This window comes from Callorhinchus milii, unplaced genomic scaffold (genome assembly GCF_018977255.1).
Source record: "Callorhinchus milii isolate IMCB2004 unplaced genomic scaffold, IMCB_Cmil_1.0 Scaffold5, whole genome shotgun sequence".
In the NCBI taxonomy this organism is placed as follows: Eukaryota; Metazoa; Chordata; class Chondrichthyes; order Chimaeriformes; family Callorhinchidae; genus Callorhinchus; species Callorhinchus milii.
This window is the reverse complement of record NW_024704746.1, coordinates 12,147,772-12,166,406: the sequence shown is the minus strand read 5'-3', so window position 1 is coordinate 12,166,406 and position 18,635 is coordinate 12,147,772. Positions and strand designations below refer to the sequence as shown.

The 18,635-nt window shown below is 36.8% G+C and overlaps 1 protein-coding gene across 1 annotated transcript in view; it reads right to left on the bottom strand.

Moving 5' to 3' along the window:
* crb1 (crumbs cell polarity complex component 1) overlaps window positions 1-17,334 on the bottom strand; it is a 42,602-nt gene extending 25,268 nt beyond the window's left edge. Inside the window, exons 1-5 of the mRNA XM_007895700.1 lie at window positions 17,310-17,334; window positions 10,153-10,737; window positions 8,629-8,824; window positions 7,749-7,888; window positions 5,600-5,782 (exon numbers count right to left, since the gene is read on the bottom strand). Of these exons, the coding sequence (XP_007893891.1) occupies window positions 5,600-5,782; window positions 7,749-7,888; window positions 8,629-8,824; window positions 10,153-10,737; window positions 17,310-17,334 (1,129 nt within the window). The remainder of the gene's footprint in view (window positions 1-5,599; window positions 5,783-7,748; window positions 7,889-8,628; window positions 8,825-10,152; window positions 10,738-17,309) is intronic.
* Between the last annotated feature and the right edge of the window lie 1,301 nt (window positions 17,335-18,635).

Here is an 18,635-nt window from a genome sequence, read left to right as displayed (position 1 = left end):
GTTAGGTCAATGAACTTTAACATTAAGAAAATAAGTGTTTGTTTGAGATCCATGATTCTGGTAATCCTCTTCACTTAAGAGCAGAATTTTGCTGTTGGTTTAATCATGCACACCCTATTCTCACTTTTCCGAATGCTAATCTGCTCATCGGGTTATTCAACGCTGACACAGGTAACCGGTAAACTTTACACTGCACCATTCTGGGAAGTTTTGAACAGTTTCATAGGTGTTTTTTTCAGCTGTTGTCGCAGATATGAAACAGGATTTTTGATGTTTCATTGAAATCCTAAAGTTCATATTGGGGAAATTGTGCAGCATTATCACATATCTCTCCTTACCCACTCCCCCCACACACATACTGTATAATATTATCTTATATGGGTAGCAAACACTTATGGACAGAAATTCATTTCTAATTGTACCACATAGATGTTATAAAGAAATACAATCATGATTCTATTTCAACAAACACTGGCCTGCTTCAAGTGTCCCGCCTGATCCACCCCACCATTGGTGGATGAGCATTTAGTCAATCAGTCCGTCCTCTCTGGAACTCCATCCCTGAGTCCCTCCGCCATGTCCCCACCTTCAAAACCCACCTTAGGACCTTTTGGCCACCTTCTCCCCCTGACATGAAAGGTGCTGTATCAATGCAAATTGCTGTACTTATAAGGAAAACAACAGACTATCTTAATGAACCACGTTGATATTTGCAGAAAAATCAGGATATAAGGGATTAATCATTTCATTTGGAAGAAATAGCAGATAACTGAATTACAACGATTAGTCTATATCTGTTTCCGCATTTGGAACATAAATACCTGTCAAAATGTTTCCATTTCAGTTAAATAACAACACAGTCTCATTTGTAAGATTTGTGAAGCTGGTGGAATAAACTTGCACACATTTCAAATTTAAGCTATGTTGCTTACTGAATCTACTTGTTTCCAGGATCATAAATAACTTTTAGTTTAAAGGAACAATTATCAAAAAGTACAATTTAAGCAGAGCAATGGACATCTTCCTAATTTCTTCATCTTGTGAAATATATTAAATTCAAGTGTATAGTAAAGCATGTTCAGCACAGTAAAATCACTCCGAAAGATCATTTTTTGCATACATTGCTTTTAAACATGTGCCAGTGCAACAACTAACGCAGTAGTAAGTTTCGAAGCAGAAATCGCTGTACTTATACAATATTGATTTCTCAGTGTGAAGACTTGATCTGAAAGCAGTTATATTTCCCTGAACATTAAAGTTTAAAGCATCACTGCCGGCTTTCACATGTCCTATTAACTGTAGGAGAATATCCCTTAGATTGCACCAAGAAAATTTACCTGTGAGGACAATGATGAAAATTAAGGAGGACTGAAGCACCGATGGGATCATTGCGGACAGTGCCAAAAATAGAAATACTACATCCACACTCGACGAAAACAATATACAATGAACGTCACTCATCTGCAAATTTAACTGAGTATGTCCTGTGGCTGGCACTTTTCTCATTGCTAACATGCATCCTAACTGCTATACACCGTGACTTGCTCCTTTGCCTCACCATATCTGCTGACTTAGCTCAGCATGAAACATTCTCAAAGCCAGATCAGTGAGACTTAACTTAAGAACCATTAAATTCCTGCCATACACAAAAGGTCCATGTAATTATTTCAGTCAGCCCACTTTGACTGCTCTCCTGAACTACAAGCGAAACTAACAGCAGAGACAAATACTATATTAAAGAACTTTATGGGCAATATTATACCATTTCAATTCACTTTCATTGTGGAACTGTACAGAAATGTAGACCAAACAAACCAATTCTTGTACCGTCATTCCGTTTACGACTGCACTGGAAACCTATTGTGCAAACAGATCAGGAACCCAAATGAAAGAGTTTATTGTCTGTGATAAAAAGCTTATTTTCAACAAAAAAAACTTCACTCTACTTGGTCATTTGTAATGGTTTGCCCTTAACCACTTGCACTTGGTGGGTAATCCTGCACAGGGTAAATATATACATACTTCTGTATTATCCCAACCAAACCGTTATACTTTATCAGAATTCAATTGACTGTTGTTACTAACTATTGGGAGGATTTGAGTTACTTTGCAGTAAAAAAGCAAAACACAGTTTTACATACAAATCAGCTATTATGGGAATGGTGGGGAGATGGTGAGATGTTGTAGTTTTATTTTTTATTCTAGTTACGAGTCAGAGAGTGTCACAGGAAAGTGCCACCTGCTGTTCAGATGTTTTTCCTCCAGTTGGGAGGGGGACTGAGGAAGGCTGATCGCATGCATCATTCAGCAGCTGACTCCAATTGGCAATGGCAGAGGAAGCAGGTTACCCACACATGGATACCAGAAAACAGAGAAGTGGAGGGTAACATAGAAACATGTAATCCCTCTAACATTTTTTAAAATATTAAATGACCATTCTACTTAAAAAAAAGCTTTGTGCTGCCAATTTCAGATGTATCCTTTTTTTATAAAACAGCTTGATGCTGCGATGGGAGAAGGATAATATGGCATATTGTAATGATGAAATCGGATGGGACAAAGTATCTTCTTTGGGCTAATCTTGTGACTTTGTGATGTTCTTTTTGTACTAAAAACAGCAGAGTACTGTCAGGCTGTCTGAAATATACTAACCCCATTTTCTCAGTACCACACAGACCCACGATGTGCAAATTTGAGTTGTAAAGTTCTATAGTTCGAAAGAATGCGCACACACACACAAGTCAGGTTGCTGGAAATGGAATCCCTGAGACCAAAAATGCATAAGTAATTATCTTCATCTGCGTACAAATACACAGCTACATGACAGCAATTCCCTGTGAAGCGCATTGAGACGTTTCAACTTTAATAATAATAATCCTTTAATTCAGCACCATTCACTCCTGGGACAAAGTGTCAAAGCACTTCACAGGATTTACTGTAAAGTGTAGTGAATGTGTATTTTTTTTACACACAGCATTCTCTATTGGTGTATTTGATGGAAGCTTAAGGTAGAATTAAAATTCAAGTTTTTTAGATTGAATTCTGTGACTGCATTAATAAATTTCCAAATATTCAAATAATACTGAGTGTTGGGAGAACCTTTTCGCTCTTTTCATTGTCAGAAAATATCTACCCAGTTATGTATTTGGGAATTTTCAAACGATTGTTACTGAATAACATTTGAATAAAAAGAACAAAACCTTTTAAAATCATTGAAAGTTCAACCCTGTCATTAAATATTTGAGAAGTGTTCAAGACTAACAGCAGGAGAAGCCTGAATATAACACTAACAGGCTATTTAAATTCAATATGTGTGAGTAGTTTATCGGATTGCCGCACTCACAATTTGTCTCAAGCCTTATCCAAAGCCAAGATAATGAGGTCCTGTCTCTCAGGTTCTTTAACTGTGTACGCAGGTGATCAAAATAGCCAATCTCATTATATGCCCTTTGCAAACAATTGGTATTACCTTCAAATCCAATGGAAACATCAAGTACTGTAACTTTCCCATACTTTATAAATATCAGTTCTTGTTTGAGCAATTTATATTCTGTAGCACTCCACTCAGTTTGAATTCCTCTGCAATGTGTAGCCAACATACTGAAATAACTCTAGTGAATTTTGCTTTGGTGAAGAGTATGTTTATGAAAAGAAACAGATGATCTTCACTTTAATAATTCTCCACAACTTGTTCTGCTTTGGTCAAATTGAGTTTTTTTTTAAAAAAAAGTCTACAAGTTATCCAACCATATAGTAGTTACTGTGCTATTCCAATTCTGTCACAGAGCCAGCACAGGCATAACACTATGAATGGCCTCCTTCTGCCTTGTTACTTTTTTTCACACACAAAATATACGGTCAATTCACTTTACAGTCAATATTCTGTGAAGCCCTTTGAGATGTCTAGAAGACGTGAAAAGCGCTATATCAAATGCAAGGATTATTATTATTATTAATGTCTGTGGTTCTATGGCAGTGATGCAGTCATCAAATTAATCTCACAGAGCTGTTATACATACCCCACAGAAACTGCACTTGAGTTAGAATTTTGTAGATGAATATGGCGGCAAATTTGCGCACAGTAATGTCCCACAAAAGGCCAAGAATTGAATGAACAATAAAGGTGCTGGATGGTCAGAGCACCAGGAGAAACTCTTTTCTGTTTCTGAATAATGCCACGTGATCTTTTGTGTCCCCCTGAACAGGCAGACAGGACCTCAGTTTATTGTCTCGTCCAAGGGACAACACCTCCAACAATGCAGCTCTTCCCCAGGCACTACAGTATTAGCCGAGATAGAGTATAATAATAATAATCCTTGCATTTGATATAGCGCTTTTCACGTCGGGAGGACGTCCCAAAGCGCTTATCAAAGCCTTGATGTGGGCCTCATTTTCACAAACTTCTGACTCAGAAGCAAGTGTGCTACCAACTGAGTCAGACTGGCGAAGATTCATTCTCTGCAGCCTTGATAAATGAATGGAGGGTGTGTGATATGGCTAACAGTGTGCTAAAATATGGCTGATAGCATGACTCACAAGTGACAGTTTCCAGATGGTTACAGTCAGTCAGCTCCACAAGGGGATCCAGTTATCATGTCACCCAGTCTTTAACAGTGCAGTATGTTATTTCATTGTTCCCCACCACCACCAAAAAAAAGAAAGATAATTTTGTTTATTTTGCCCTCTATTGGACTAGATGCAAAGTGTGAGTGAGGAGCCATGGAGGCATTGAAAGAGAATAGCAAACCATAACGTTAAGTGGGGAAGATAATAAAACATGGGACTTGTCCAGTGGGCAAATGCCTCAAATATCTCAGGTACATGCCAAATCCCTCAACAATTCATTGAGATCCACTTTATCAAATAGGAAATAACTGCAACTGCCCTATTTTGGTAGTTTAGAACACATAAATCCATTCTATCATCGCTGGAAAATAAATTTCATGTACAGGTATGTTGCAAATTAGGATTGTATTTGGTGCCTATTTTAAACCCAGTTTCTACATGATTTCTACATGACAACCGTATAATTCAATGGACCTTTGCCAGAGTTATTGAATAATCTGAGCTGTGGCACTGAGCTGGAAGATTTCATCAACAAAATGCTATTCATTAAAAATTAGGTGAGCAGATTAGTTGCTGTCTGGCATCTCTGTGTAAAATAGGTCAAGTAATTACTTTCAGTTAATGTTAGCCTCGTTTTGCCTCTGCACTCACTGGGGACTTTTGTCATCTGAGAAATGATCATATTCCTGCTCTGGTGCCTTCTTCACTTCTTCACATTACAGCAAGATTTAGAAAAGCTCTAAGTCGACATTCACTGTTGAGGCTTAGACATGAAGGAAAACCCCCCTGGGCAAGATACTAAAGGGTGCTTGACACCTGTGGAGCTTTACTTCAGGTATTTGAGTCATAGCCTTCCACAGAGCACAACACTGGAAGAGAGAATGGTAAATAGTTTTAAAATATTTTAAAACTAAAGATGGAAGGTGCAGTCACTGGAGATTACAAAATAAATATTTTTAAATACTAATATTGACTAATAGGTTTTAAGATGAAATTAAAAAAAAGTCCACATTCTAACGCAATGTTAGCTTACCTGTGAACCCATGCTGACATCTACAAATGTACCCAACAGCATGCTCATAGCTGAACTCTGCAGGTATTTCTGAGCTGTTTCCATACATGTTCTGCCAGGAGAGTTCAAGACACTCGCCACCATGTACACAAGGATTGCTGTGGCATTCATTAATATCGATTTCACACTGCGTCCCTGTGAAACCTGTATGAATTAGAAAACATACAAAGCTTTAGAAAAATATTAGGTGCTGGTGGACCAGGCGGTACAAACCAGGCTGCAGAAATGTTCTGTTCTCCAAAGACTTGGAATAAAATTTAGCCTCAGGGAAGGAAATAATCAAATTAAAGCAGTAATAGTTATTTTTAAGCTCCAAGTTATTGAGATTGCAAAGATGAAAGAAAGAGAAACTATTATTACATTTGATCTTTTCACTTCCTTTTACAGCACTTCACTCTTCTGCTTCTCTTTCACTCAATTTTCCTTTCTGCACCTTCTAAGTTCTATCGTGCACTTCTATTTTTTATTTTGTCTCTTTCTTTCCTGTTTCAACCCTTCTTCCTAATTCTCTTTCAGTTACACCTAAGCTTTATCTTTCTGCCTCTTCGTTCGCCCCTTCATTCTACTTGTGGATATATCAATGCAATTTCACAATCTGGTAAGATTGTGTCCGGCAGGTTAAATTAGCAGTCACTGAAGATTGTTAGTACGCTTGAATTCATGTTTTATGCATCTGTAGCTGATAAATGGCTGATAAATAAGTGGAGTCCTGTAGCTCAGTGGTTAGAGCACTTGCTTTGCAAGTGAGAGACCTGAGTTCAGTTCCAGACAGGGCGAAACCTTGGGCAAGTTTCCTTACTCCACACACCTAATAATAATCCCTCCAAAAACAATAATAAATTGATCATTTTCAATCTACGACTGTTTGTGGGACATTGCTGTGCGCAATTGGCTGCCGCATTCGCCCACAAATATACAGTCAATTCACTTTACAGTGTGTTCTGTGAAGCGCTTTGGGACGTCCTCCCGACGTGAAAAGCGTTATATCAAATGCAAGGATTATTATTATTTATTATTATTATAAATGTCTTTGTGGCATTTTGTAGGGGAATACATTTCACACTTCAGTTGTGCTATTGGGTTCAGTTGTAACAGCCATTCTGATTTATCCCTTACCGAGCTCACAAGAATAATAATGAATATTCCAAATTCTCGGCCCAGCTGTTTCACGCTACTTTCCCAGCAGGAGAAAGAGCAACAGGAATCCTGCTCACTGAGATTTGCATTTTGGACACAGCATTTACCTGCTGCTCGTCGATATAGGTAGCACATACAGGAGCTTTTGAGATGCACAGAGGAGCTCATGGTACCACTCACCCACTGTCACTATGAAATATTAATGATGGTGCAATTGAGAATCCCCCTACAGTGCTAACTGTTCCTTAATGATGGTGTAGCCTTCGTATAAATTCTGGGTCCGACGAAGTGACAGCATGGGCATGGTAACTTTTACATGTTTTGCCTGTAATTTTAGTTGCAAAATTATTAAAGAAACGCAATATCAACTTGATTACTCTAAGATTATCTTTTGAAGTCCATTTTCATCAGTTGAAATTCTTTGAGGTTTTACGTCACTCATTATGATAGCATCAAAGAAACTTACAGCCCAGAAGGAGGCTATTCTGCCCATCGTGCCTGTGCCAGCTCTTTGAAAGAACTATCCAACGAGAACTCCCTCGCTCTTACCCCATTGCCTTGCAAATTTTTCCTTTTCAAGTACATTCCTCAATTCCCTTTTGAAAGCTATTCCCGATTCTGCTTCCACCATCTTTTCAGGCAGTGCATTCCAGATCGTAACAATGGTATTGCCACGAAAATCATTTCGTAATGAAAGCATATGTAGTCCATCTATAGCTTTCTGTCACTGAGGATCTATACGTAAATTTAAATCTTTTAAAAAAAACTATGGCTGCCATCACCTGCCACGAGTTTGTAAAGGAGAACGATAAATAAACATGAGTGCTCATTCTGATCACAGAAGAAATAAAACTTTACTCTTTTCCTGTAACTCTTTTCCTGTCACTCAGTTCGCTCTAACTGTTCTGTGAGTAAAAACTATTGTTTGTTTTCAATAAGCAACGCACAGATATTTCATTCTTAGAAAACAAACCTGGCCAGCAGTGGCAAGTGTAGTATCCAACAGTGTCCTGGCAGGTGGCATTGTTGAGGCAGGGCTGTGAAAGACAGGCTGGAACGTAGATCTCACAGTGCAGACCCGTGAACTGAGTGTCAGCACAGTCACAGCTATATCTGTAACAAGCAAGTAAAGGTCAACTGCTTGAAAATATACTGAATGGTTATACCTCACCAAAGATGGAACATGGCCAGAATTTCAATGCAATCTGCAGCATTACCAGTAGATTAACAATTATTTAGATTTTTGCTTCCTTAATAAATGCAAATGAAATTCAGACCAAAGAATAGTTGGGGTTGAATAACAGCCATTTACCCCTTTAGTACATTAACTCCCTCTTCATAGAATCTGAATGTATTATGGACAAATAAGTGTATGTTTTTTTTGCCAAACCCATTATTATTAAGGCAGAGCTCCCTTCAAAGCATAAATAAAACACCCAAACCCTTGGCATATCAGGTTCACATTTATAAACAGTCATTACATTTTGAAGTAACTTATTATGTGTGAAACGTCATGAGATACTTTGAGGCACTGTGTCAAATTCAAGTATTATTAATAAATGTTTTGTAACAGTACATAATTTTTAAAGAACCAATTATCAAGAATTTTACATTGAATTTTATTTAGTAAATGTTTGAACATAATATACAATAAATCATTTGCAAAGTTTTTAAACAAAAACTTAAAATAACAATTAATAGAATACTGCATATAATCATATAAAACAGTGCCAATGGATAACATTATATCCAGTAATTAAATGAAAAGGATATAAGCGAATGAAACAGCCAATTTGGGCAAAGCAGTGGCCCATAAACAGTCCTTTTAACATTGGCTTTCTTCTATAACGTACCTGTTCACTTCATCTATGCATCGTCCCCCATTCTGACATGGCTGACTCTCGCACTCATCAAGGTTGATTTCGCAGTTGGAGCCCTTGAAACCAAGAGCACAAGTGCAAGAATAGGTGGCCAGGTTGTCATGGCAAGTCCCAGCATTCAGGCATGGCTGTGAGAAGCACTCATTGATGTCCAACTCACAATTTGTGCCTATAAACACAATCCAATAAACTGTAATGTAAAAGAAAGCGTACACAAATATCTTTTTTCTCTTTATATATATATATTTAAGTAATGGCTTCCCAGTGATCTGGTAGTCCTAGATCCAATGGACCATCTTAGAGATTAGTTTGAGTCTAGGTCTTCACTGACACTCATCCATGGACTTCTAGGGAAAGGTAAGGAGAATTAGGAAGTCTCTGAGATACTAATGTCAGGCAAGACATTACAGATGGGTATCTATTGGAGGTGGGAACATCAGCACAACTGGGGCAATAATTGTAATTTATCTTTGTGCTTTCTTATTAAGTGTAACAATGTTTTATTTCAAAGTAAGAACATTCCCATAACAAAATCGGAATATAAATTGGCCTTGGTTTATTCAAATAAACATATCCAATAAATACCAAATTTAGACATAGATTCTGATATATCTGGCTTGCTTTTGCACCATATTGTCATCTTAAACCCTGTATAATTAATCATTAACATGCAACATCTTTTAGCCTGGCCAACCATTAACAAAACGCAAATTGCATAAACTACAAAATGTACACAAATTTTAGAGAAATATCCCTGCAATTTTTAAAAAATATATATTTCAAAATACTCTTGGACTTGTTGGTAAGAAATACTGGAAAATATCCATTGACATTACACACAATGTTGTATTCTGCTGCCTACCTCATATTATTTAGCAAGTCTAAATGCGGTGTTGGTTAGGTTTCTACGGATCTCTTTATTCATTAATGTTCTTCAAGTGAATGGTATGAAGTTTCCAATTGTGCTTGATCCCTACCTTTGTGCCTGGTTTTGACATGATAGCCATGAGTCGTGAAACGATGAGCTCCCCACATGAGCTGCCAGTTTGAACTACTTACACCCAACAACACAAAGTTTTTTTTTGACGGTAACTCATTTGAGAATATTGTCTCGTTCAATGCTTCCTCTATTTATTAGGCTCTTGGGGATTATTAAACAAACAGACAGCATCTGACCTGTGGAAATGTTTGACTATTCTGTACTTCAGTATTAAGCTTGACTTGTTACCTAAAGGTTCATTTGAACAAATAAGCAAAAAGTGCAGGCCAGACTGGTTAAATGCAGAATCTTATCCCTATCCTAATCGTAAATAGTGAGTTTCATTGTTATACACATTGTTATATTGTTGTAAAAGAGGAAACTGCTACACTGCAAAAACATGAAGAAACATATTTTGTATTCTGAACAACATTTTGGAATGAAAGTTGCTCAATTCTTTGAAAAACTGGGTTTTCTTGGACCACACTTTGATGATTTGCTTCTGAAAGTCCCTTTACCTGTAAAGCCAAGTGGGCATTTGCAGATATATTTGTCGATTTTGTTCATACACATGGCTCCATTCATACAAGGTTCTGACGCACACTCGTCCACTTCGATCTCACACTGTTTGCCCTGGAAACCAGGCACACAGAAACATGAAAACCCATCAGCCTTATCCTTGCATACGGCTCCATTTGCACATGGGCTTGATGCACATTTTATCATGTCAGTTTCGCAGTTTCTGCCAGTATAACCTGGTGTGCACAAGCAGATGTGCCCAACATTGTCATCCAAACAGGTGGCTTCGTTCCTACATGGGCTGTGGGCACACTCATTGATGTAAATTTCACATTTGTTGCCAGTGTATCCAGGAAGGCAGTTACAAGAGAAGTCTGTTGTTCCCAGCGTGCTTTTACAAGTAGCGTTGTGCAAACAGGGGTCGGATGAGCAACTATCATATGGTTCTTCACAGTTCTTCCCTGTAAATGCTACAGGTGTTGCTGGACAATGGCAAACGTAATCTTCAGTGTGTTCCTCACAGATAGCATTGTTTTTACAGGGGCTGGGGAGGCACTTGTTAAGATCTGCAGCACAACACACACCTATGAAACACAAGGAAATGAAAACAAGTTAGACACCAAATGTTACAATTCAGAGAAAGAAACCCTAACTGAATGAAGCATCGGCCGAGAGTTTTTTTTATTATGGAAACTAAACCCTGAAAGGATTCATTTGATACAATCAATGACACTGAATTTTTTTAAAAAAAGCAACCTACTATAATGTTCTATGAAACATTCAAAAATCTTATGAGAAAATGTTGACACTGTTACAATCAAGCCAGACAGAGTGTACAGCACAGGAGTGTTGCACGTTTCTTTCAGATTAGTGAATAAGTTAATAAGATGTGATGTTGCTTTAATGAGAAACAGGCATTCTATAAATCCCCTTTTTAAGGTTTTATTTAAAAGTTCATTTGCAGCAACATTTTAATCACCTTACTAAAAACATATTTTTGAGGAGAACCCCAGGAAGCTGGCATTCCTCTGTACACTAATCCTAGCAAAAATGTAGATGAGAGTAAATGGGGGATGGGGGTGTGTGGAGGAGGAGACTTGGTTAGGCGGCAGGAGATTGAGAGATTACACCAAATGAATGGATATTTAGCACTCCTCTGAACTTTCCTAATTTTCAGAAGCTAGAGTAAAATTGTTCTGAAATGTCCAATACAGCTTGTTAAAGTCCATTAAAGAGTAACTCTTCCAGCATTTGGCAACTGAACAGTCAAACTGAAAGTGAGCTTTAAACCTTAGTTTAGACATGGATGCTGTCAGCTCTACTTGTGTTAATCACAAAACTCACTGATCTGTGTGAGTATATCTATTAGGCTTATGAAGCCGTCTATCCCGATTGCCTATGGTCATTCTCCAAGCTGTCGCTATCTCCTCCAACCCCCAGTTCATGTCAAGTCAAACTCTTCTACCGATGCCTCCTATAATATCTAGGCTCCAATCCCAATTATTTTATTTCTGGATTTGCAAAAATCATTACAATAATTGTTTTCCACTTGTAGGAAGCTGCCTCTGCTGCTTGAATACATTGCCAATTACTTTTAGTCATCAGATTACTGTCATGCAGTATTAACAAGAAATGTATTGAGGCACTAGCAACATGGACTTTTAATACTTTTAATACAATTACTTTTTCAAAGAGATAGATTTTTAAACTAGAAGCTAACTAAACATGTTTTGTTATCAATGTCTATTCTGCATTCTGGAAAAAGGAAAGAAGTAAATGAAAAACCCTATTATTATTGTTTCCATGCAATCTCAGGCGGTATAAAATCGCAATCCAGTGGCAAAATGCGTCTACACATAAATAACTCCTGTTGGTCAGTTGAGAACCATCATTTTGAAACTCAGTTTTCCTGTGATCATGAAATGGTACAAGTAAATTGGTGGTTGATGCTGTGTCTTCGGGGTTCTGTGTAATAAACAGAAGCTTGAATATTTCCCTTCAAAAGATAACAAGGTGGGCTGTTGACAGAACATAGCTAGGCTCCTTTACACTCCGGGGATCTCCAGCATTCAGTTATGCACAGACTACAGTGTCTATGCATATGTTCTGTCGCCTTTAACTCTACCCACAGCACCTGACAGTTTGCTGTCATCTAGTTGTAAAATCTCACATATCTTTGTAAGAGTTTTATTTGCAGGGCTGTGTTGAAGTTTGCTGTATTTGTTGCTCCAAATTTAATTAATTCTCTAATTGTACTATCTCACAAAAAAAATCCTGCTTACATGTGTCACATCACAAACTTTTTCATTTCTTGTTGAACCAAAGCAGCTTAATCTGATGTGTCAAATAATCCTCAAAAACAATGAAGAAGGTGGTTTTGGGGTTTTGGCAAATTATCCCAGGCAAAAATACAGCATGGGGTAATCATTAGTTGACTGCCTGTGGATGCTGAAATCATTCTTAAGTGACATTTCCCCATGGAAACTGTTGGTTGCTTTACTTCAAAGCAAGGACAATGGTTTGCGTAACATTAGATCACATATTTGGAGATTGAATAATTCGATTGATTAGTTAACCAGCTGTTGCCATCCTAAACATTTCTGATCATTTAACACATTTGCAAATGAATATGCCATCTCAGAAACCAGATATTTCTTTGCACCTTAATGAAATTTGGATTGAAGTCCTCGTCTCAAATTTTATCATTATTTATGCCAATTTCACAAAGTTTCATTCATGTGTGTAAGGGTGGGCTATTAAATAATGTATGGAGGTGAGCCAGGTTAATTTTACTCTATTGATGATGTGTTGTTGCTGTCTTCTGTAGCAAGCGGGTCAGTTATGCTAACTGTGAGCGACTTAGTTAGTTATAGTTGTACTTTCTCTGGATCTTCTTTTCACTTCTCACAAAATGCGTCATTTCATAATGTTTGATTTGTATCACTCAGTTTTTAAAACATTTAACACCTATATTTACATTTCTGTAACTTTAATTGAACTGTATTTTATACACACCCCTTTTGAAAACAATACCTAAAAATAAAAGACAAAAAACACTGATTTATACTTTACATTTAACTAAAGTGCTCAAATGGGTGTGTATGCATTCGAAGGAATGGATCAGAAAATTCTGCAGCCTCCTCTGATTACGATCAGTTACAAAACAAAAAAAAACTGGGTAAGTGTCATTTTGAAACTGTTTTGACCTTTTGTATCTGTGTACAAAATAAGAATGCTTCAACATTGTCCTGTGCCAGTCCAGTCAAAGGAACTGTAATTCTGAGCTCATGTGTACAGACAGGTTAAAGCAGCCAGTGCCACAGATTTACAATCATAACACCTTCAAATCTATAGCACCTCCTCTTCTAATCTGGTTTCCAGGGTTTTCCATAGTTCCACCATTGAAGAGAACAAAAGGGGAACCTACTGTTTCGCCCACAAAACATACAGTCAATTCACTTCATAGTATATTCTGTGAAGCCCTTTGAGATGTCTCAACGATGATAAGGCACTATATCAAATGCAAGGATTATTATTATTATTTTGCTTAACATCTTTCACTTATCAATTGTTTCGGTAATATCTATAAGACCCATTTCAGATTTACAAATAAAACAACAAGAAAAAGTAGAATCATGGGTGTTTTTATGTTTTAGTCGCTATTCCTACTCTGTTCATTTTTGAATGTCTTTGACTTGCTTATTTAGATTTTTATTCCCTTTTTATTTATTCCACAATTGTCACCATTCATCAAAATGTGCACCTTTTTTTTCTCCATATGTTTAATCTTACTTCCCCTATAAACACTCTAATGTCCAAGGAGAAGGGAGGGAAGAGAAAGAATTGTATAAAGACAATTCAGATAACTCATTACTATTGCAAACACAACAGAGGTTACATAAAGATAAGGAAAACAAAAGGAATAAACAGAAGTGGCCAACACAGCATTGAAAGGACTAAGATAAACCAAAGCTGGAACAACAGAGATAACAATTCATGCAGAATATTCTCCTCTAAAATAAAATAATATGTGAACTATTGAAATCAATCTCAATAGCATGAATGTTGTGCACATTGTAAAGTGCCACCAACACAATAAAGAATGTTTTTGTTCTTGAAAGTCTTACGGGCAAAATTGATTGGGGGAGTTTGGAAAAGATAACGGTTATTAAAACGTTACTGCCAAAGTGAGATTTCTACTGCTTAAACCCTCTGCTAAAAGGGGAATCAATTGCGCTCCATAGAGTTGGATCCTATATTTCCTTCTACTGATCACTTATCAGGACTGGACTTTATCTTAAGTTTCCTACACTAAAATGTCATAATTATTTATAGGTGGGATTATTCATGAGCAGTTATGAATATAACTGTTTGCTACTGTAATTAAAGATGATCATCCCTTTGGTTGTAAGGCAGCTGGTGTTTTAAAGTGCATTATTATGTATTAAAGGGGCTAAGCTGACAATTACATAGCGGAAGGCAATCATCACATGTATGAGCTTCTTTAGAAAATAGCCTTTAATAGAATGCAGAATTAAATTTGTTAATTACAGGGATTCTATCTCTAGTTCACTTTTGTCGCATACAAACTCAAGATAACCAACTGCAGCTAATAAAATTAACCAGAAGATTATTTCATAGTACTGTTACATGAGATACATTAGATATTGTGAGTTGATTGCCTGGCCTTTACATAGTTAGATGCAATTTTTATTTGCATCATAATCATAATTATCATTATAGCCAACTGCGATCAGTAAACACCTTTAAAATGACAGTTTTTGTTCCCATGAACTTGTTCTCCTGTATTATCAATGGTTGTTGATACCTTCATAGCTGTTGGTGGGACATTGCTCCGGGCAAATTGGCTGCTGTATTCGCTTACAAAATACAGAATCTCTGCACTTTATAGTAAATCCTGTGAAGCACTTTGAGAAATGCTCCTGATATGAAAGGTGCTATATCAGATTATAGAATTGTTGTTATTATTCTTGCTTCACTTCCAAATGCAACTTATGGGATTCCTTGAAATTCATGATATTTTTACATTGATTTTTCCATTCATTTTTATAGAAACTGGATGCTTGTGTATGATGCAGTACCGAGAACAACTGATTTTCTGTAACATATTTACATCACAAGCTATGCAGACTATATGTAAGCCACATGAAGTGAATTTTAACCTCTATGGTTAATATTTTGTGAGACGTTAGTAGATAAGGTGTAAACTGTTGCCAGTTCACAGTTCACAGTCACCCTTGTCTCATTGTCCCCCTTCTTGCTGATTAAAAAGACATAGAGGACAACATTACAATTGTTATCCTCCATCACATGTGGTGGCACGTGGTACACGTGTAGAGAAGATTATATTAATAATGGTTACCTATAAACAGTCATTTCCTGTCCTTTATGCTGTTTGCAGCCCACAGAATCACTGGTACAAATACAGAAAAAAATGTCATTTTGTTCAGCTTTTCTGCTCTGCTGAAAAAAATCCTGGAAATAAATTGCACGAACATCCTAACTCAGTGTCACTTTTATTTATGTAACATACATCCAATGCCACAGCCTAATCTGCTGAGGATCAGTGCTTAATGCGGCTAAATAATAACTAGATGATGGTGAGTCTTTCCAATTGAGTTTGCGATGGAGACACATTTCACGCAAACACATTCTGACCCCATCGTGCAATCAGCTTCCACAGCCACTCACTAATTTATCACCCTAGCAACACCATCATTTCTTAAACAAGGAAAGCACTGATTCACATCAGTCTTTTTAATTACACGTACTTACATTGTACAAACATTCCCTAAATTATTTCATTGCAAACATCACCAAGATGACAAATGACAGGACCTATTCAGAAAATGCTGAATTCACCCAGCACTGACCTAGCAAACTCCATGGTTTTATTACACCAATTAGTCATAAGATTTTCAGCATTCACAAGTTCATTTATTACTGTATTTTGTTGTAATGTTGCGGAAGAATATTGCAAAATAGACAATGATTCTATATCTATTTCTGTATTACAATATTGTTGAATTTGTAGTGCTTTTTTTTCCAGATTTCTTAAGAGAACTTTCAGAAACGCCTTCAAAATTAAAGCTGCTTTTAAGAATTAATTCTGTATACACTTAAAAAGTTACATAAATCTCAAGTAAATCTAGAGCAGGATAGAATTTCTCCCAATTAAAAAGTCTGAATCTTATGTTAAAAGATGCACTTTTAATATGAATATGTATGTTGTGTTCTTTGTATTAACCTATTCTTCTGAATGACCATTAAAATCAATTCAGATAATAAACATCAAAGAGAAAAATTCTGCTGAATTCCTACTGTTCTAACATCACCAAAGAAGCAGAACAAATTGGAACAGATTAATATAAATTAAGCATGTAATGGCTGGTATGAGGCATGACAGTGAAATCAGAGTTCATTGTCCCAATCATGCCTGCAAATTCCCAGGCCACCTCAGGGATTTTCAGGACTAGTCTTTAAAACGTCAAGTTTGACAAACAAATCTCCCCAATGCTTAGGCAATATTCAAAATATTCTTAACAAACTATTTACCATAGACATTCTAGCTTTATTCACCTTGTGTTTTTTAAAAAAAAACTTCACTATGGATGTGTTTTTAGATGTGAGTTCTGTGGTTAGAGCACTCGCCTTGCAAGCGAGACACCTGGGTTCAATTCCAGGCAGGGCAAAACCTTGGGCAAGTTTCCTTACTCCACACGCCTAATAATAATCCCTCCAAAACAAAACAATAATAAATTGGTCATTTTCAATCCACGACTGTTTGTGGACCGCTGCTGTGCGCAATTGGCTGCCGCGTTTCGCCCGCAAAATATAGTCAATTCACTTTACAGTATATTCTGTGAAGCGCCTTGAGACATCTAGAAAACGTGAAAAGTGCTATATCAAATGCAAAGATTATTATTATATTATTATTATATTATTATTAATCTTACAAACCTTTCAAAATAACAAGGAAAGCGTCACACGTCACCTTAGAACGTGGAATCATCCCAGGAACGCCTCTACGTTTAAAGTACTGAAAGGGTTACTTATGACAAGGGAATCTGAAAGATGTGAAGCAGTCTTATTTGTAAATTATTGATGGTCATTTTGAAAAATGATGGCGTCTTACCAGCAGCAAAATGTATCTGTACCATGGTAGGACACAGGGTCTGTCACACAATACTCCCCATAGAGTGACTCTGATCTCATCTGCCTGGGACAGATGCCAATTTGAGTGGAGGTGCTTAACCAGAGAGCAGGAAGGAAAAACTAGAGAATAAATTGACCTTTGCCGCTCTGGTGCAGAGCATTTCTCAGTAGCTGGCTCAAGAGCAATATTAAAGCAAAACGGTGTGAAAACTTTTTTTCACCTTAAGAGAAGGTTTCCATGACTGAATACACATTTACACATTTTTGGCGATATTAAAAAAAAGTGTAAAATGAACAAAGCTACAAACATCTGTTATAACATAATAACATTCTGTATCCCTCCCCATCACCCACACACATAGACCAATGGATATGTGGAATAAACACCCAGCAAAGACAAGGTGATGGGTCTCATTCAGTTGAGTAAAGAAACAAAATGCAGGAGAATATTCCCAAGCTAAATCAGTATAATTAATAGTGTATAAAATTGTTTCTTCTCAGAGTACAGCAGTTGATATATTCTTCTGGAGTTTCACAGTGAATGCAGTTTGTACATAGTGCTGTTTTAAAGCATCTCAGTTATGCATCACTTGGACATTACTGATCTATAATACTCATAATGACTCTGGTTACTTTGAAATGATGATGTGTATTGATAGACAATACCTCTCTGTATAAACAGGACTCAAGACTATAATTATATCTTTTTATCCAGTTTTTATGGTAGTCTTAGATGGTACTTAATTCATTTTATAAGCATCCTATGCCAGAAAAGTAGGTTGAAGCTTCTGTGCTGGACAAGTGAGAGCTCATTCATAATGAGCTGGACAAGTGCCGGTCCATAGTGATATCTGTCTATGTGTTGCCATATTTATGTTAACTACCTATCCCAATCTCACTTTACCCCTCCATCATCATCGCCCACTCCATCTTTGGCTTGTTATGAGACTGTAGTTTAACTCCTAGTTGTTTTCAGAAATGAATAACTAAATTTACAATCAATTGCGTAATAGTAAAATATGTTTTCTACAATTATTGGAAAGTTATCTTTTATTATGAGTATTTCAGCCAATTTGTCCAATTTATATTTGTATAGCACCTTTCACTTCAGGAGGATGTCTCAAAGTGCTTCAAAAATCTTCACTTTGTAATTTATATCAATATATATGTACTGACTTATCCTTCAGAAAGCTTCAGTTTTCACTGTTTTGGATTGTGAAGGTATATTCACTGAAATCTAAGATAGCAATGGAGCAGTTGTTAAAATTATGGATGAACAGTTCTTGTGAACCTTGCAAGAACTAAT